General features: G+C 42.1%; 2 protein-coding genes and 1 long non-coding RNA gene across 7 annotated transcripts; 2 read left to right on the top strand and 1 right to left on the bottom strand.

Moving 5' to 3' along the window:
- The first annotated feature begins 497 nt into the window (after positions 1-497).
- Positions 498-3,778, top strand: LOC114436280 (leucine-rich repeat-containing protein 72). 4 transcript variants are annotated; one of them, XM_028406468.1, is made up of 5 exons: positions 498-553; positions 1,573-1,822; positions 2,365-2,547; positions 2,622-2,699; positions 3,083-3,778. In XM_028406468.1, exons 2-5 carry the CDS (start codon positions 1,662-1,664, stop codon positions 3,288-3,290), a joined length of 630 nt encoding a protein of 209 aa, XP_028262269.1. In that variant the 5' UTR covers positions 498-553; positions 1,573-1,661; the 3' UTR covers positions 3,291-3,778. The 4 variants fall into 4 exon arrangements, with proteins under 4 accessions (XP_028262269.1, XP_028262267.1, XP_028262268.1 ...); XM_028406466.1 differs by having other exon boundaries at positions 2,356-2,547; XM_028406467.1 differs by lacking the exon at positions 498-553 and adding an exon at positions 577-604 and having other exon boundaries at positions 2,356-2,547.
- A 2,063-nt stretch (positions 3,779-5,841) lies between these two features.
- On the bottom strand, positions 5,842-7,378 carry LOC114436471 (uncharacterized). Of its 2 annotated transcripts, XR_003670687.1 has the most exons (5): positions 7,111-7,378; positions 6,502-6,575; positions 6,217-6,287; positions 6,048-6,122; positions 5,842-5,910 (listed from the first exon to the last, which is right to left on the bottom strand). It is a non-coding gene; the product is annotated as an uncharacterized LOC114436471 (long non-coding RNA). The 2 variants fall into 2 exon arrangements; XR_003670686.1 differs by lacking the exon at positions 7,111-7,378 and having other exon boundaries at positions 6,502-6,766.
- An 8,508-nt stretch (positions 7,379-15,886) lies between these two features.
- Positions 15,887-19,290, top strand: paqr9 (progestin and adipoQ receptor family member 9). Its single transcript, XM_028406844.1, has one exon. It carries the CDS (start codon positions 16,708-16,710, stop codon positions 17,824-17,826), a length of 1,119 nt encoding a protein of 372 aa, XP_028262645.1. The 5' UTR covers positions 15,887-16,707; the 3' UTR covers positions 17,827-19,290.
- The last annotated feature ends 849 nt before the right edge of the window (positions 19,291-20,139 follow it).

The following is a 20,139-nucleotide window of genomic DNA, read 5'->3' as shown; positions in this document are numbered from 1 at the left end:
ATACACACTGCCAGAAGGAGGCGTCACATGCTAAAGGGCATGTGTCCATAAAAAAAGGCTGATCTGGCCATATTTTCCACTGTTATTCATAAAATGCATGAAATGAGGAAAAAAACGAAATGAATTTGAATTAAATTATTTCATTTTTAAACATCTTTATTGATCATGTAAACTGGACACATAAAAATAAAAAGGAGATCAGATATTAGGGAATATTTTTGCTTATTTAGTGTAATATTGCATTTACAATATACATAGTAAAAAGCAGAATAAGGTAAGTTAATGCTGTGTTTGTGATCATTAAAAATATTCAGTTTTTAATTGGATAGAAGCTGCTGGACCACCCCTGTTTTTGAGAATGCAGGACTGTAGTGTTCATTTAGATTGAGGTTAGTGGGTCCTGCGAAGCACAAGGTGTGCAGCAATGTGATTAACCTCATCATGTGATCTAAAGCCAGGGTATGAAAGGGGGCCTTTTATTTGAGCAGTGAGCAGTACTCAGATGTTTTGCGTGCAGTGAAACAACACACCAGACCACATCCTCTGCAGCTCGGTGAGTCTCGCTCAAACTCAGCACACATGTTTAAGATAAAGCCACATAAAGGTTTGAGATTTCTGTTATTTACTGAGCAGACAAAAAAGTTGTTTGCAGCATTTAAAGCATCAGGAGGAAATTCTGTAATGTTCTGATGATTAAATCAAACCTTTGCTGGCAGGTATGAACATATTTTACTAATAAGTACAGAATCCTCCCTGTAGCAGCAGTGTTTTGTGACACATCGACTTTTAGTGTTTTTATTAGCCAACCGTTAGTTCAATGTTAGCATATAACTATTTAATGTGTACTGTTTTTTTTGCCATTTCATTTCATTGAATACTTACCTGGAGGTTAGTAGCATAGCTTAGCCCGTAGGAGTAGCACTCCTTTACTTCCAACCTTAAAATTCCCCGATTAGCTGGATTTCACTGTGGGTGTCTGCACAAATTAGAAAAAAACTTAAGTGTTTAAGGGAGGAGTTTTGGTTTTTCAGACAAAACAGGATTATACTTAATGCCAGGTCCCACATATAACTTGCAAAAAATCCATCTTATAAGGCTTTAAGCTAAGTGTTTGTGGGTGAGTCGTGGGTGGTTCTGAATAATCATTATCTTGGGAATGACGACTAAGTGTTCAAAGATCCTCTGCAGCTTTCCGTGCTGCTTCTTCTGTGATCTGTTAGTTCACAGTTAGTTTAGCTTCTGATAGACAATGGCTGACAGATGGTTTGTGATATTATTTAGTACCTTCTGTATGGCTAGCTGTTTCCAAGATCAGATCGTCCTTCTGAGGTCTGGAAACGTCAGAAAACCTGAAATGTTCTCATCCATGCCAGACAGGATGTCCTAATTTCAGTTGCACAGGTATACATATCCTGGTTGTTGTCATGAATGTGTAATACAGTACAACCTATATTAATCTCTTGATATTCTTAATACAAGAAAACCTGCATGTTTTTTCATTCCAAATGATCTAGAAGTCTGTCCCGGGTGCACTGTAAACCATTCATGCTTTGTTTGTTTTTGTAATCACAGGGCGGATCATGGCCAGAAATACATCTGACTGCTCTTCCTAACCTTCATCATTTCAAGTGGGGAGGAACAGAGGAGTGCGTGGTTTGGTCATGGATGCATGCATAACTTCCGGCCAACCCAGCAACACCCCCAGCAGCTATCAGTGGCTTTCCTTTGCTTACCAGGGCCTTACAGAAATCCCCTATGAAAGCATCCTAACGCAGACAGAGACACTGGAGGTGTTGGACCTCAGCTACAACCTGCTGGATGAGTATCCTTTTCTTAATATATACTGTTCAGGTTGGTTAAATGAAAAGTAGGAATGCTGCTGGAGAATCACGTGATGTGGAAAGGTCTGGAAATTTCATAGAAGGAATGTGGGGTATGTGAGAAATAGCTGCATCACAGCAATAAAGCTGTTTCTCTTAGAATAATAGTGATAAATATAGTGATGTTATCGCCAGCTAGTTTGTATTAGCAATGTGTAAATCTGAACATACAGATGCTAGGATGGGTTCTTTTCATTGTAGATTTGAAACTACAAGACACACATTGCATTACACTTCATCATTTTGGTGATAGGTAATGTAAAAATATGAAAAAGTGCAGCTCTAAATTAAGTGCATGGATAAAATCCCGGCACATTTTCCAGATTAACCCAGGCGTTGGCCTGGGTGGTGCCCGCACACACACAGCCACACAAGCTCCAGTAGTACCTTTTTCTATGCTATCAGGGTCACATCGGTGTGTATTCATTCTGTTAGCTGCACAGAACCCGAGCAGTGTGAGTTCTCCTTCATTCAGTCCTTATTGGAACCCGGCTCTGCTGGGGCGGCTGGAAAGGCTCAGCACTCTCATCCTGGACTGCAACAACTACACGTCTCACGTCAAGTTTCCCTACATGCCGAGCATCACCACACTGTGCATCAACAAGAACAAGGTCACCAACCTACCCGTGTTTGTGGAGGAGATCAGGCGGAAGTTCCCCAGCATCAAGTGAGCCTGTGTCTGTAGGGTTAGGTACAGATAATGCTGAATTTAACTCACAGAACTGTTCTGTTTAACTGCAGGATCCTCAGCATGATGAACAACAAGGCAGCCCCGAGCTACTTCAATGGAGGGAGTCTGACGCAGTATATAGACTACAGGTGAGGTTATGAAGATTCACACTCAATAGGTAAGATTAATGTCTATCATATACAGTCATATTTTATTTACAGACTATTAAAATCAGACCACTGAAACAGCACTCAAACCCATTTATTCCCACAAGTTAAACTTGTTACTTGAACAATAGCTCCCCCCTCTGGTGTAGTAGTGCAAAAACACAAGGCCAAAAAAAGGATTTTGTTTCTAATCTAATCTGATGTCATTAGTGAGCAAACTCATTGCCACACTCACTAACATTATGTACTCTTATCACCGATTAACCATTATTATACCAATCCAGTAAACATATGCATGTTTACTTTACATACAGTTCTTTGCATTAAACCTGTATGAACAGCCTGTTTCCCTTTTGGCCTCTTAGGCTCTATGTGATCAGTCAGATCCCAGGCCTGAAGATCCTGGATGACACCGAGGTCCTTGATAAGGAGAGGGTCCAAGCTCAAAGGACATACTGGCTGCAACAGAGCACCCACAACAGCAGGAAGAGGAGGGAGGACTCCTCCAGGAGATACACACACATGCAGAAAAAGGCTGTTATAAGACAACAGGGACACATGAAGGCTGTGTAAACCCCCTCCTCTTAGAATAATTAATTACAACATATGTTTATTGTGTGTGTACTTGTGTCAACAGTTATTTGAAATTACAGCATGTTGCTCTATATTTAAATGTTACTGTTATATTTAGGGTGACACTCTTTAGTTGACTTAGAAGGCAGATTTAGAATAGTATGCGGCAGTGGCTGTCATAAGCACAACTCCTTCTGGTGGTCTCTATAGGTATTGCACCTCAACATACCCATGCTGGTATTTAATGCACTTTGATGTCTCACACCTAACAAAATACATCTAGCATTCTGCTAATAGATGGTGGTCAAGCCTCCCTCCCTTAGCAGCTATAGTGTTCAGATGAAGATTTGTACAAATGCGTTAAAGTCAATGCCAATGGTGCTTGAAATCATTAGTCATATCTAGCCTGGCCAGCCTTCAGAATTAGTTTTTTCTGTTTGATACAAAGAGCAACTCCGGTGTTGGTTGCCAGTGGGAGCTTCATGTAATGGGGGATCAGAGGTGGTTGCTTCTTTTTTTTTTTTTTTTTTTTTTTTAGATACTGTATTAATCCCAGAGGGAAATTCGTTACGGCTGCTGCACAAGCAGTGTCATACAATGACTAGCAAGGCGCGCCACAGGCTAGGGTGAAGTGTCTTGCCCAAGAACACACAACAGTGACTAGGGAGGAGTTTGGGATCGAACCACCAACCTTCCGGTTATTGGACAACCCTGCTATCCCACTGCGCCACTGTGCCACCTCCTGTCGGGTTTTCTGGCTGATTTACATAATCACTAGTTTCAGGAACTTTAGGACTTTTTGGGGAACTGCATGCAGACAGAGGTTCTGGTGAAAAATGAGAAACAAAAGCTCTGTGAAAACCTCTTGGGAAATTTTGACCATTTACATGCATTGTTGTCTCTCCTGTTGACACATTCCAACTTTCTTCCCAACTTTCTTTCTAACCCCTTTCTAACGCTCTGTCTTTCATGTGTTTTTTGTTATCTTATCTCAGTTCCTTCCTCTGGAGCTGGTGCTGGACTCCTGCTTTTGGTACTGGATGTTCTTTTAGTGTAGCACAATATTAGCATGCTAATACACATGCTAATTTGTGTCAGGACTATCCATGAAACACATGGATGAGTTTAACACAAACGAAATATGTGAAATTGCTTTTTTTTTTTTTTTTAGATACTGTATTAATCGTCTTGATAAGTACACAGACACTGTGACGTCATATATACAGTATTGTGAGGACAGTATTGTGCCAACACGCACCACGGTGAGTTATAACAATGACAAACCCTGGTTCACAGCTAAACAAGTACAGGTTTAGCAAGGAGGTGAGAAGTGCTGAATCACTGTACTCTGAGAAAATCCAGCAGCAGTTCTCTGCTAACGACTCTGCCTCTGTGTGGAAAGGACTGAGGCAGATCACCAACTACAAGCCCAAAGCCCCCCACTCAGCTGACGACCTGCAATTCTCTCCCTTCCTCTTCATGCTATACACCTCTGATTCCAGCTACCAGACAGAGTCATGTCATCTTCAGAAGTTTTCTGATACTCTGCCATAGTGGGATGTATCAGCAAAGGTGGAGAGTCTGAGTACAGGACTGTGGTGGACAGCTTTGTCACAGGGTGTGAGCAGAACCATCTGCTGCTCAATGTGCAAAGACAAGGGAGCTGGTTGGGACCCGAGGTGGGCAGAGTGTAGACATTGTTGAGGATTACAAATACCTAGGAGTGGTTTTGGACAATAAACTGGACTGGACTAAAAACACTAATGCCCTCTACAAGAAGGGCCAGAGCTACCTCTATTTTCTGAGGAGGCTCCGGTCCTTTAACATCTGTTGGACTATGCTGAGGATTTTTTATGAGTCTGTGGTTGCCAGTGCCATTTTGTTTGCTGTTGTGTGCTGGGGGTAGCAGACTGAAAGCAGCGGACACAAACAGACTCAATAAACTGATCAGAAGGGCCGGTGATGTTGTGGGGGTGGAGCTGGATTCCCTGACAGCAGTGTCAGACAGAAGGATGCTGTCGTCTAAACTGCAGGGGATCCTGGAGACAGCTTCCATCCTCTCCACCACGTGCTGCTGAGGTGCAGGAGTACTTTTAGTGCTAGATTGATCCCTCCTAAATGCACCACTGAGCACCACTGAGCACCACAGGAGGTCATTCCTTCCTGTGGCCATCAAACTATACAACTTCTCCCTCTGAGATCAGACAATCTGATCTAACACACTGTCTTGTTAATTATATCCATATTGGATTTATTGTAGACACTGTAAGATTTTACTGCACACAGTATAATTGTATTATATATGACTATCAGTTTTCACTTGCCTGGATTTAACTTGAATGTTTATTAATGTTTAGAATTTTATTAGGTTTTATTTTTATTCTACTCTTACTATTATACCTTATTTTATATTTTTTAGTATACATGGAGCACCTGGAATGCAAGCAATTTCCCCCTGGGATCAATAAAGTATTTCTGTTTCTGAAACCTCTTAATAGAGTTGGGAAAAAGTAAGAACTGCATCACATTGGATTTATAATAACCACTACCTACCATCACTGTTGATGATGTGGAGAAGTAGCTTTAGGTAGTTTTGGGTCTGTTCCACCAGGTCCCACGACTAAACAAACAAAGATTAAGATTATTACTGTCTGTAAGAGTGTGAAACTGTTACAAAGCACTTAACAGGTCAAACAACAAACGAAATAGTACCTGTCCCAAAAATGCAGAGTACAGAGTAGAAGAGAATAGGTTTACCTGGTACTGAGTCCAATCAATGTTCAAGTTCTGAGTAAAGCACACAGGGATTGTCAAAGGAGCATCCACATAGTCCTGACAGTAGTGACAGACAGACGCATTGGATCAATACACCAGAGTAGAGTTCTCATCAACAACTGAACTGACTCAAAGCACAATTTCTCTGTACTTGCTTCCAGTTGAAAATCAAACCCTCAGCTGTGTAATCTCTGTCTTTGTAGTCCTTAAAAAACTCACAGCCTGAAAGAGTATGAGAAAACACACAAACACATAACACACAGTGCAAAAATCTGTGAAACACTCCTAAGTCACTGCACAGTTGTGTATTTTTAAGATACTTTTTGATAAATGTATATACTTTTCTTCCCAAGCAACATACTGGGAATATGGCAGTAAAAACCCAGTGCCTTCCTGGGCGGACTAACAATGAATGACAGAAAACGTTACTCCTCACCTGGGTAAGGCACAGAGAGCAATGTAAAGTCTGCATAGCGCTGGGCCTTGTCCACCTTCTCTGAGGATGTCACACTGAAAAGACAAACACAAAGATTAAAATGAGATGCATCCTTAAGTACATATTTTACACAACACAGGCTACCTGACAGTGACCTATTTGAACAGTAGTTAAATAGAGCTATTCACTGCAGAAAACTTTAAACTAAAGTTAGGGTAGGAGATTTTGAAAACTCAGTGAGAGTCAGCCAGATTTCTAAAGTAAACACACGCCCCTTTCTCTAGGGGCTCACCCCGAAGCCACGCCTCCCAATCACATAGACGCACATTACCTGTAGACGAGCTGCGGTCTGTGACTTCTCATGCACCAGAGAGGTACATGCATGATGGCCGCGCAGAGCAGGAAGAGAGTGACAACCAGCCAATACTCCGCACAGGGTCGTCCTGGAGGATTGGCTGATGTTTTTAGCATTTTATAGCTTCCACAGATGATTAATATTCTTCGTTTTAATGTGAAACTGCTTAACTAATTGGTTGCTATCGGACTATATACTAGAGAAGTTACACTAATTTAACATAAAGTGCATCAGAATGAAATTTCCTACCCTACCTTTAAGAAAGCAAGGCAGGCATGATGGCGCTTTATGGAGCTGACTGAGAGATTTCCAAGAGCGTGGAATTTTCTGAAGAAATCCAACAATATAAAACATTGTCTGGTTTGTTTAACACTTTTTTGTTTACCACATAAATCCATACACAATTTTGATGTCTTTAATGTAGAAAACAATAAAAATTAAAATAAACCTTTGAATGAGAACTTTTGAGTGTTGCTGTTAAGTCCTGCACCTCACTGGAAACAGATCAGTCATGACTACAAGTACAGAAAACTCAAACATGTCTTTGTGAATAATACATTTAAAAAAAAATATATATGTATTTTTTTTGGGGTGGGGGGACGCTAGTGGGCGGCGACATGTGAAGACGTGTTTTCCCTGCTCTCCTTACTAGGGCGAACTTTTGTACATATTATATGTTTTCATCTTGGACCAACACTTGGTAGAACTGGCCTCAGGCTCACATTATTAAACGGCACCCTTACTACAATTTTTGTACTGCTTTGCCAACAATTTAGAACACGCCATGTGTAAAACAAACTTGGTAAAGACCATGGACTTCTCAGAGGCAATGACGGCTATCATAGTTTTCATTAACAACCTTTTATTGCTGATGAAAATGAGACGATAACTAAATATAAGCTAACGCATAATGCCAAAAATGAAGATGGAATGTATTGATGGAGACGAGATCCAATCGGAGGAAATTTTGTTTGTGGGAGGGAGGGACAAATCAGAGTGCCAATCAGAAGTAATTCCTCACAAGGACGTAAGGACGTACGCACACATTTGACGTACCCACGCGGTGCTGGTAGAAGGTGTGCTCATAGAAATGGGAACTGTGTGGAGCGACTATCACTGGTAAAAACACAACAATTATGGTTGCAGTTTAGGGGACATTTTAGATTAAGAGAGATAGCTGGGTCCTTTCCCATAGCAAATAATTTCTTTTTCCCAGCCTCGGTTTCAGACGATGCATTCAAACTCTGGCACAGACATGGATTGTTATTTTTTACTGATATATTTGCAAGGGACGCATTCTATACTTTTGAAACATTAGTACATGACTATAATATACCTAGATCACAAATACATAGCTTCACAAAGAAAATGTTTATTATTTATTATTATTATTATTTATTTCCTGGAGGACAAGGACAAGGAGAACTAGATGTTATTTATATACAGCTAGATGTTATTTTAGAGCTTGATCCCTTGCTATTCATACATTGATTCACACACTTTAATAGTTGTTGCTGAACTAAAATACTAAACTAAAAGAGAAAACTAAAAAGAGAAGTGATCTTTTAAACTGAAGAAGCCACTTGGGGGAGTGGCTCTTGGAAATAATCTTATAAACTCTTCCACAGATCAGCAGCAGATTGGTGGAAGCATTCAGTCAAAAGCGAAACACAAATTCATAAGTAGGTTAACCAGACACTTTGCGCTATTGCTAGTCAGTCGGAAAACATAAACTTTGCTCTACGCTCACACACTCTGAACCTGTTATGTGTTTGTCTGATTTTTTTTTTTAATTTGATATGTCGAGACCTGAGCAGGTTAATTTTCTCCCCAGGGCACATGTCACTGGGGTGGTGAAAGGGCAGGTAAATTTCGCCCACACGGGTGTTCCAGTCATCCCCCGGCACTACATGTGCATTTTGCTCAGCCCATTTGGCTGGACTTGGAGGGGGTGGCTAGAGGAGTGTGTCAGTTTATAGGGCAAAATAAAGTGTGGGAGGGAGATGGGTGGGGAAGCTGAGCCCGCTGTTGCTCTGGAAAAATGTGGCCCTCCCATACTTTCCAACCTTCTCTCTGAAGCCCACTTCCCATGATGTGCATGACATGCTTGACAGAAAAGTACTGTAAAACTTATAACTTATAGCTGAGTCCTGAACTGACACCGGTCGTTTTTACAGGCCTGGTCCGATTATGGATTTGGACATATAAAGGCAGGCATCAATTTTAATCCTGGTCTGAGTTTTTTAGATTTTGGCTGTATAAACTCTCCAAAAGCTCACCTGTTTAAGCCAGTTCTACCCTGCGCAAAAAAGTCTGATAGATACTGCTTGCTTGACATCCCTCCAGAATTTAATCTTTCAAGTTCATGCTTTCAAGTCCTACACCTTACCTTCAAAGCCTAATGTGCGTTTTTTTGTATTAAAAATTATTTAACTTCAATGTCTGTCTGAAGAAGACAGTAAGAGGGCCAGACTGTGTGGTGGAGGGAGAAAATGGACAAATGGATCCATGGCAAATCATTATAACCATGCTTCAGGGAGCCATCCGAATACAAAATATAGCTTAGGAAATGGAGTTGTACAAAACCAGCCCCAGTTTTTGGCAAATATGCCTGTGGCTTTAAATTGAAACATTACTTTACTACACGGATAATTCCATCCGAAGAACATCATAGCTATTAATGAAACTGCAGTGTGGTTTGATATGGTTGGTTCAACTACAGTGGATGCAAGAGGTGCGCTCAGTCTGCCACTGAAAAGTACAGGCCATGAAAAATCTCACGTTTTTAGCAAATATGCCTGTGGCTCTAAATCAACTGCGGCCCGCGGTCGGATTTTCTATGGCCCGCGGCTTCTATCTTAAAATGTGTTATTTTTGGCCCGCCAGCCAAACATATCATACAATCATAAATCATACAAAATCAACAGGCAATTCTTGTTTTTGTTTTTAACTCATTGTGTAACGTTTGCATCATGATTCTCTGAGCAGAACATTGTCACTCTCTCTCTGTCTGCATCGTGGTGCGTCACACGGTGCTGCAGGGCTTGGTTGTTGGTTACAGCTACGCAGAGGGCTCAGAAGGGGCAAAACACCGGTTCAGCACTTCGACACAATTCACTACGAGACTAAACATGCTTCTGCATACAACCTGCTATCAGAGACAGTCTGTACTGCATAAGTGATAGTCTTGATGAGTATACAGACACTGTGACGTCATATATACAGTACTGTGAGGACAGTATTGTGCCAACACGCACCAGGGTGAGTTATAACAATGACAAACCCTGGTTCACAGCTAAACTCAGACAGCTGAGGCTAGAGAAGGAGGCCGCTTTCAGAAGTGGGGACAGAGACTGCTACAAACAAGCCAAGTACAGGTTTAGCAAGGAGGTGAGAAGTGCTAAATCACTGTACTCTGAGAAAATCCAGCAGCAGTTCTCTGCTAACGACTCTGCCTCTGTGTGGAAAGGACTGAGGCAGATCACCAACTACAAGCCCAAAGCCCCCCACTCAGCTGACGACCTGCAATTAGCCAACAGTCTGAACGAGTTCTACTGCCGCTTTGATGGACTATCAGCCAGCCCTGACACCTCTCCACACACCTCTCCACACCCCATCAACACGGACATCCACATCAAAGATACCCCATCAGAGTCCTCCTTGCCCCCCTCCTCCTCCCCCTCAGCTGCCCTCTCAATCCTGGAGGAGGATGTTAACAGGCTGTTCAGGAGACTGAACCCCCGCAAGGCTCCTGGACCTGATGGTGTGTCCCCCTCCTCCCTGTGCAGACGAGCTGACTCCAGTGCTCACAGACATCTTTAACACCTCTCTGGAGTCATGCCATGTGCCAGCCTGCTTCAAATCCTCCACCATAGTTCCAGTTCCCAAGAAACCAAGGATCACTGGTCTTAATGACTACAGACCTGTGGCACTGACGTCTGTAGTCATGAAGTCCTTTGAGCGCCTGGTACTGTCCCACCTCAAGACCATCACAGCCCCCCTCCTGGACCCCCTGCAGTTCGCCTACAGAGCTAACAGATCTGTGGACGATGCTGTCTACCTGGCTCTTCACTACATCCTGCAGCATCTGGACTCCCCGGGAACCTATGCTAGGATCCTGTTTGTGGACTTCAGCTCTGCTTTCAACACAATCCGCCCAGCTCTCCTCCAAGACAAGCTGTCCCTGCTGCATGTTCCAGACTCCATCTGCCGGTGGATCACTGACTTCCTGACAGACAGGAGACAGCATGTGAGGCTGGGGATGAATGTCTCGGAAACAAGGACCATCAGCACCGGTACCCCCCAAGGCTGTGTACTTTCCCCTCTGCTCTTCTCCCTGTACACCAACTGCTGCACCTCCAGCCACCAGTCTGTCAAGCTGATTAAGTTTGCTGACGACACCACCCTCATTGGACTCATCTCAGACGGGGATGAGTCTGCCTACAGGATGGAGGTGGACCGTCTGGTGTCCTGGTGTGCTGACAACAACCTGGAGCTGAATGCCCAGAAGACAGTGGAGATGACAGTAGACTTTCGGAAAGTGCCAGCTCCATCACCCCCCCCTCACCCTGACAGACACCCCCATCTCCACAGCGGACTCTTTCCGCTTCCTGGGTACCACCATCACCCAGGACCTCAAGTGGGAGCTCACCATCAGCTCCCTCATCAAAAGGCCCAGCAGAGGATGTACTTCCTGCGGCAGCTGAGGAAACTCAAGGTGCCAGCCAGAATGATGGTTCAGTTCTACACGGCCATCATTGAGTCCATCCTCACCTCCTCCATCACAGTGTGGTACGCTGGGGCCACTGCCAGGGACAGGCACAGACTGCAGCATGTTGTGCGCTCTGCTGAGAAGGTGATCGGCTGCAGCCTGCCATCTATCGAGGACCTGTACGTCTCCAGGACTCTGAGGCGTGCAGGTCGGATCACAGCTGACCCTTCTCACCCTGGACACGGACTCTTTGAGCCACTCCCCTCAGGCAGGAGGTTATGGTCCATTCGGACCAGAACCTCACACCACAAGAACAGCTTCTTCCCCTCTGCTGTTGGACTGTTAAACTGTAATTAATGCACTGCTCTGCACTGTCACTTCAGAAGGTCACTTTAGTATAGTCACTGCACAATGACGACTATTTGCACTGTTTACTCCATCTTGCACTACTTGCACACGAGTACCACCTCACCGATCCATGTGGTACCTGTTACATTATTACACTGTTCCATTCGTTCATATAAGGGTCTATGTTTACCATTACATCCGCCAAGTATTTTATGTTCTGTTCATTGTATGTCTCTTATGTCATGTCTGTCATGTAAATTTAGCCTTACTTTAGTTTATTTACTTAATTTTATCTTAGTTTTTATCTTATTGCATGTTAATTATTATATGTTCTTTGTATGCACCAATCACTAAGGCAAATTCCTAGTAATGTGAACCCCCTTCACTTATATGGCAATAAACAGGATTCTGATTCTGATTCTGATCTGACTAAGAGAGGGGGAGCAGAGGAGTGAGGGATAGAGGGAGAAAGATTAGGAAGCGGATAGGGATAAATGGTGAATGATGGGAAACAGAGTCTTCCTGATTGAACTTACGCTAAGAGCTACATATAGCTACTATACACACATCCTGTCTCTTATATTGGGTGGGGTTTTGTATGAGATAATAAGTTGTCAAAACTTCTTAAAATCTTGCTAAAATAGGACATATACATCATATACATTAACTGCTAATTAGCATTACACCTAGATTTGTTAGCTAGATTAATAGATTCATTAGATTAGATTAGATTAGATTAGATTAAATTAATAGCATCTCAGCGTATGTTGTCTCTTATAGTGCATGCTGAGGAAAATATATAAAAAAACGCACGATGCATGCGCACACACACCGCAGCCTGAACAGACTGTATATTATGAGGCGCCACCTAGTGGTTCCGAGGACAACAAACAAAAATTCAACAGGATTGAGTGCGTACATGTATGCGTGATAGCCAGATTTGAATATAGGTCTGAACGTATCCAGTTTAAAGGCTGTCCGGATTAAATCCTACTCTAGCTGGATTGACTTTCTCCAGTGTGAACGGGGCCTTAGACTGATCTTGTGTGGGGAAATACAGTAGGACTTAAAAGAATGACTTTTATGTCTTTGTGTTGGGTTTAAATTATGCTCAAGTTTTACATGAGAAAGGGTGGACTGGTCAATTTCCCCCATGATCCAACTAAGTGGTTAAATTAAGCCACTTAAAGGCTTAATGTAACCGCTTAGTTGGATCATCTTACCCTTGATTAAGGTGGGGGAAGTTTTTTTGAACAGTTATTTTTTTCATTGTCATTTGTCATAGAGTCTATGACATAGACGCATACTTGTCATTTCTATTAATAGGGGACACCCTGGACTGAAGGTGGGTTTTTTGTTTTAATGCTGTAATGTTATTCCTTGCCAAGAAGACAGCAAGAGTAACAAGTGGCTCAGTTTACCCCATTCCCCCCTAAGCATGGATTCCTAATGCAGCAGGCTAAAAGGGGTGTGTTTTGTGTTAAACTCTTTACTTTACATGTTCTGACTGCCCTGCGTGTTCCTGCAGTCATCAGCAAAGGAATGCTCTCAGTTATGAAATGATTTATTAGTCCATGTTCACACAAGTATACAACTATTTCAACCACAAACACTTCTTACTCAAAGAATATATTTTTTTGCCTTAAACACAGAAACTAAAGTTAGACGAGCCTCCCCGAACAGTCAGTTAGCATGTGTATCTTTGTCTTATTTCTTTTGCTAACAGATTGGACTCATTTGGTGTAGTTTACAACATGTTAGAGGCACATCTTCCTATGAATCCTAGCTTATTCTTCCTCCAGACATGATGGTCTCCTGGCATGGACCCTCTTTGGTCCGCTCTACAGATTATCAGTTGGATTACAAGCTTGCTCTCCTGGAGGCAGTTCTTCACTATCATATATATATCAAATATATAGTCATATGCTTCAGCTTGTTGAAGAGAAAACAATGACTAAGACCCAGATTTGCTGCTGACTGTCTTTTTTCATGATTCCTTCCACCCAGTTCCAGATGCATTGAAGCATCCACACAGTGTATTATTCTGCCACCACCGTGTTTGACTGTAGGAACCGTGTGCTTTGGGTTATAATGCCTCGTCTTTCTTTCTCCAAATGAACATCTCTGTGACCAAATGACACACTTTCAGCACGTGTAATCTGTCTCCAGGTCTTCTAAATGCATACATAAAAAGCCTTAAAAAAGAGAATTCAAGAAATATGACTGATTCATTCAAAGTGTCTAATTGGTCAGCGTACAGTTAAAAGTTTTGGTGCCCCCTGGTGTTTAGTTGTGCTTCGTGTTTCATTTTTGTTTTTTCATTGTCGCATGGATTGAATTTTAAAGTTTTAGTAGCTGGCTGTAAACATGTTTATTTTAGTGGTAAAGTGGGATGTTTTTAACATGGTAATCTATTAGCTTCACTCAGTTTAAAAGCAAGTGCCTAGACTGTGGCATTAACTGCAGTTTTTAACACTTCCACACGGGCTTCATTTTGTCAGCCCTGGTGGACGGGTGCTTGGAAATTCCATGTGATACTGGTTTTGGGACTGAAAATAAATATATAAATGTAGCCTGTCCCCTAAAACATGACTTGCCATGTGACCCTCTCGCTGCTATGACAAATTGATGTTTTGTTTACACATGGCCTCTGCACAAAGAATCAGCTGTTAGTAGCCAGAAGTGTTTGAGAACATGAGATGCCACCTGGTAGTCAAAGAGGCTTTTCATGCTTTCTAAGAATATCATGGATGCCGGAAGAAATCACATGATCACGGAGAGGCTACATCCTTCCATTTCACAGATACTGTTAGATTAGAATGTGATCAAGATCATTACAATGTTATAAATGCCTTTCAGTGAGTCTGTAGAGTAAGTTAAGTTATCATAACATACTAAAGACGTGTCTCTATCCATTAGCAGTCTCACTCAGCCTGCTGTGCACTGAAGTGTGGCCTGCTTCTTTTTTCTTTTGCTAGTATCTCAAACAACAGGAGCAAAAAGGGGGATAATCAAAGTGTCTTTAATGGCTGGAAAACATGAAAAAAGATGATGACTCTTTCCACAACTATAAGGCGTATATGTAAATGCCTATAATTTTCTTAAAAATCAGCCGTACGCCTAATAATCCGGCGCGCCTTATGTATTGATTGGCGGGAAGCCAGGTGAAGCAGATGATGCTGTAACAAGATTACCGAACAGGAACGGACTGTGCATTTTAAGCAGATAACGGGAGCACGGCCAGGGCTTACGGCTGTCGTTCTTCGGCATTTTCGTCTTCTTCTCCTGTCTGTCTCTTTGCCAACAAAAACTTGACCACAATGCAAAGAAAAAAAACACGCATATTAGAGAAATATTTAAATTAGTTTAACACTCCGCTCAGCCTCAAGGCACGCAGTGAGCCAGAACGACACCAGAAACTAGAGGGATTTACCTTCAAAATAAAGCAGGGAGAATTTGTGTCGGCCTAATTTTGTGCATGTTCATTTGACGTGACGTGAGAAACAGTATAAATGATAACTGTGGTACAATAATAACAATAAGATGAAAACAGAAACCCTAAACATTTTTATTTTAGTGTTAGTCAGATTTTTATTAGCCTATATATTATTATTATTATTATTATTATTATTATTATTATTATTATTATTATTATTATTATATTTTATTAGGTTTATTTTTTACTTGTTTCAACTATTTTATGGTTTTACATGTAATAACATACAATCATCTAAAATATAATGATCTAATTTCCCAATGGGGATTATTAAAGTTTATCTTAATCTTAATAATTCCCCAAAAATTTACAATAAAGTATGAAACTGAAAAGAATTTCTTTTACATGCATTTAGTTGTGTTAAAGAAGAGACTTTTAAATTGACCTTTGAGGAAATGTTACGTCACAATCCTTGTGTTGTTATTTTGAAAGTGCTAACCGGAAGTGCAGTATTGCAGTGACCTAACTTGACGCTTGTACCTGCTGTCAAACAGTCCCGTTCTGCTCAACGTTTTACGCAGATATGCCGGCTGCCTTCACCCTCCCGGGCTACGGCGCTCTCCACGGTGTACTTTGCCTCACGCGTGGAACATAATGTCGGTTATAAAACGCGACCTTGCAGTCCAGTTACAGGACTGAAAGACCGACTGAAAGACCGGCGCGCGACGCTTTTTTTTAATTTCTTCTTCTTCTCGGCAGCGCCCCGCATTGCAACGGAACGAGAGTTGGATGAATTGATAGTCGGACGTGAATACAAGCTTGAAAGTAGCGGAGACACTGGCGGAGAAGCCTGCAGCAGCCTGACACGGTGCCAACGGGCAGCATGACCTACATACCGCACGGCTTAATGGACGCATCTCCAGAACATCCCTGCTGTATGACTGACTGACACGCTGTTGTAAAAAACAGTAACAAGTGACCTTCATCTCTATGTGCAAAACTATGCATGACAATACACGTGAGTGTGACTGATCAAAGAATCCTATGCAAAACAATAGGGATCAGTGCGTGATGGAGGTCTGGATGACTCAGGGGTCAACGACTGAACCAAAGGGACAAATTAACCCAGAAAAATTAACTAGTGTCATGAGAATTGTGGGTGTTGTGTCCTCCTGCTGCTGTGTGGATTAGAGTTCATGAGGCCTGCAGTGAAAGCTGGGATCAAATCTTCAACCGGAGCTGCGCTGAGAGGTCGTGTCGATGCCTTACTTATTCTAATCATGGTTCCACGGTGGCGATCGCAATAACATCCAAGCAATAAAAGCTAAAAAAAGAAGTCTACAGCCAGTCCTCATTATGCTCCTGAACTGTGGTCAGCCGCTGCCTCTTCTGAGGCACACGGACGTGCCACCGCGGGTGATAGAGAATTTCATCCTGACGGGCTACCGCTTTCCAAACTACAGCCTGAGGGACTGCTTACTGTCGGCGTTCAGGCCTACCAACGAAACAGGAAACTTCTGGACTCACTTCCTTCCTGTGTTCGTTTTTTTGTACTATTTTGTGGAGGTGTTTGGCTGGGAAGGCGCACCTCCCTGTGACGCCCCATTCTTCTATCCGCTGTGGAACTACTTCATTGGGGTGTTCTGCCTGCTGATGGCCAGCAGCATGGCCCACCTGCTGAACTCCATGTCTCTGGTGGTAAGAGAAGTTTGTTTCTTCGTGGATTACGGTACAATCAGCGCCTACACTGTTGGCTCATCTTTGGCATACTACTACTACATCCACCCTCGAGCCGGGATAGTAGACAAGGAGGACTCGTCAACATCGTGCTATGCAAGCCCGGACTTCAGCACATTTTTTGATACCTTCTACATCCCCTGTGCGTGTGTCGTTGCAATCATTTGTGTCCTTTCATGCTGCAATACTCGCCAGCAGTGGAGGAAGCACCGATACATCATCCGGACCCTGGTTTTCCTCCTCCCGTTCCTGGTTTCATCCACGCCTGTCTTCTACCGCCTCCTCACCAGATCGCCATACTCTGCCCCCTCGTCCTCCTTTACGGCATCTACTTCCATGCCCAGCTTCTTTTATCGCCACTGCCTCTGGCTGCTGGTTTCAGCCATATTTAACATCAGCAAGTTCCCAGAACGGCTCGCCCCAGGCCGCTTCGACATCTGGGGACACAGCCACCAGTGGTTCCACTGTTGCACGTTCTTGTCCATCCTGGATGAGCTTCACATGATCAAGGCTGAGGTGAGGGCCATCCTGCTCAGCCCGGCCCTGCTGTTGCCCCCCACCGCTCCATCCTGCCTATCTGGACCTACCGTAGCCTCTACCTACGGGGTGATGCTCCTTCTCCAGACCACTATAGTCTCTGTTATTGTGTTGTTCTCTTGGCGCGCCAACTGCATCTATGGAGGCCAGAGAGAGCAGCTGGAAAAGGACCACCACAGGAAGCACCTGAAATGTCATTGAGACATTTTTTGCACATACATTCAGAGCCATCACAACCACACGTGCACAAAAATATAGTCTGATTCTGAATCCCTCACATGGCCCAGCCCCTTTTTGAGAGTGTTCTCAAACACCCCCCGGAGCTGCTCCTGCATGTCCTGACAGGATGTCTGAGCAGTGGGAATAACTACCTCTTGTGTTGCTATCTAGGAGAACATTCATTTAACATTCGGGAACAGTTCAGATGATGATCACTGTTGGGTCCTCTCTCCTTTGCATTTCTCCTTCCTTGTGACCATAGATTTAGTTGACATTTGTTAACCACACCTTGTCTTACTCACCCTGAGCAGTGGCATGCCATCTCACTTCCTCCCTTTCTGAGTGACCCTGGAAACAGGAAGTGGGGCGTTCTATCAGGCGACAACAGAAATAGCTGAGCAGTCTTTACTGTGAAGCACTTTCAGGAGACCTTTCAGACTCCTTTCAGTCTTTAAGAAGCCATTTTGATTTAAAGCATATAATAATGTCCTGCTGATAGGATGTGATGTAAATTCATGGTGCGCTGAATATATCTGCTGTTTGTGTGGTTTTACTCACACTGAGGTGTAGTTCCTCATACATACATTATGTTCACACGACTTGGAGCCGATGCTCTCTTATCAGTGTGAAGAGCTTGCTGCAGAAGTGACACATTCATATCTTTTTTTGGCTTACAGCTAAGGTTGAAAAACCAGTGAAAGATATATCAGAGTAGTGTTTTCTATGTCATAAAGATAAAGTAAAACAGAAAGAAGAAACAACTTACTTAAGCCTCATTTACACTATCCACAATGCACGTGGCAAATGTTGTCATCTAACACGAGGCTCCGATCCATCCATCTTCTTATGTCACAGGCCACTTACTGCATTACTGCATATGCACCACAAAAGTGTTATTTATAAATTGGGACTATATGTCTTTTAAAAAAAATACAAAATATAAAAGGGAACTGACCTAATCACTGGGGGGAAAAACACGTGAGAAGAATCCACCTAATGTATCACAGACGTATTCATTATATGTGACATGGCTTGGCATGTCATGTGATCCACACGAGCCTATCAGATAAAAGCCATAGAAAAAGAATCGTAGTTTTCCTTGTTAAGAACTTAATGAATAGTTTTGCAATGACAGCAATTTGTTTTTTTTATTTTTTATTTCATTTTATTTTTAATTTTGTTGGAATGTGAAATGACTTAATTTTGAGACTTAAATCTCAGAATTCAACAAAGTCATATTTGGCCTTAATTGGCTTCCATAAAAATTTACTGTTAGCATAAATATTTCACATTTACACAAATAATACTGAAATGCAGGCCTATGTGTGCAAGTGCCCTTTGAATTTCAAAACAACATTAGAAATTAGCATGGAATCTATAGTGTTTTTTTTTTTACATCTTTTGGTAACACAAGCATGTTCATCCAGCACACATGCCTAGTTGCATTTTTTTTGCACACAGCTTTTGACATATACAAAGATGACAAAGAAGAAGTTTCTAAAACTTTAATTTTAAACTCTGTTTCCTTTTAAATAGTTAAGAATTACAACTTCTGTTGTAATTACAACTGTACAACAATTGTTGTACTGTTCCCATGCTAAATATTTTAGCATGGGAGCATAGCTTGACTTGACTTGATCTTTTTTTTTTTTTACTTGTGAAAGCAATTCTACGACTTGAATATAGCAGTGGTATAAACTGAGGCTGAATGCTAATCTGAAAGCTAACACCTTTATTTTATTCAGCTTTTAACTGCATGAAGCTACGTTTAGCTTTGTTGCTAATAGTTATTTGTGAGTTGGAATCATATCCCGTCTTGTTGTGCATCTTAAGTATGGATTGTGTCTAGAGGAGAATGATGTTAGCACAGTAAGCCTTTCCAAAGGATATATATTGTCTAACGCATACCTGGATTATGTGTACGATGGGCATTAATGTGATCCACAGAATACATGGGTGTGTTTAATCTGCAGTGTCACATTTAGCTTCAGTTTTAAAAACAACATGGCTGTGTTTCATAGGGACCCCCTCCTGCTACCTGAGCCAATGAGGGAAGAGGAAGTAGAACACACTGACACTGGACCATGAGTGTTTTGAACTGGGGGAATGTGTGTATCTGTCATGTCCTGTCATACAGTCTCTGTGTATATTGATACCATAATTTAATGGTATAATTTAAAAAAATCTGCACATTTCTGCACACATGCATTCACTTGCACACAAAGATGTAAAGAAGAATTATTACATCAATTATTATTATTACAATTATTACATTACATATCACATCTTTGCACA

The sequence above is a fragment of the Parambassis ranga genome, chromosome 5, assembly GCF_900634625.1.
Source record: "Parambassis ranga chromosome 5, fParRan2.1, whole genome shotgun sequence".
Lineage (NCBI taxonomy): Eukaryota > Metazoa > Chordata > Actinopteri > Ambassidae > Parambassis > Parambassis ranga.
Note: the sequence above shows the minus strand (reverse complement) of the source record. Positions and strands in the feature narration are given on the sequence as shown.

Coding starts and splice junctions, on each gene's coding strand:
- LOC114436280 (XM_028406465.1), top strand. CDS start 2,147: ATGAAAAAGTGCAGCTCTAAATTAAGTGCATGGATAAAATCCCGGCAC. Junction 2,548..2,621: donor CGGAAGTTCCCCAGCATCAA/GTGAGCCTGTGT, acceptor GTTTAACTGCAG/GATCCTCAGCATGATGAACA. Junction 2,700..3,082: donor ACGCAGTATATAGACTACAG/GTGAGGTTATGA, acceptor TTGGCCTCTTAG/GCTCTATGTGATCAGTCAGA.
- paqr9 (XM_028406844.1), top strand. CDS start 16,708: ATGCTCCTGAACTGTGGTCAGCCGCTGCCTCTTCTGAGGCACACGGAC.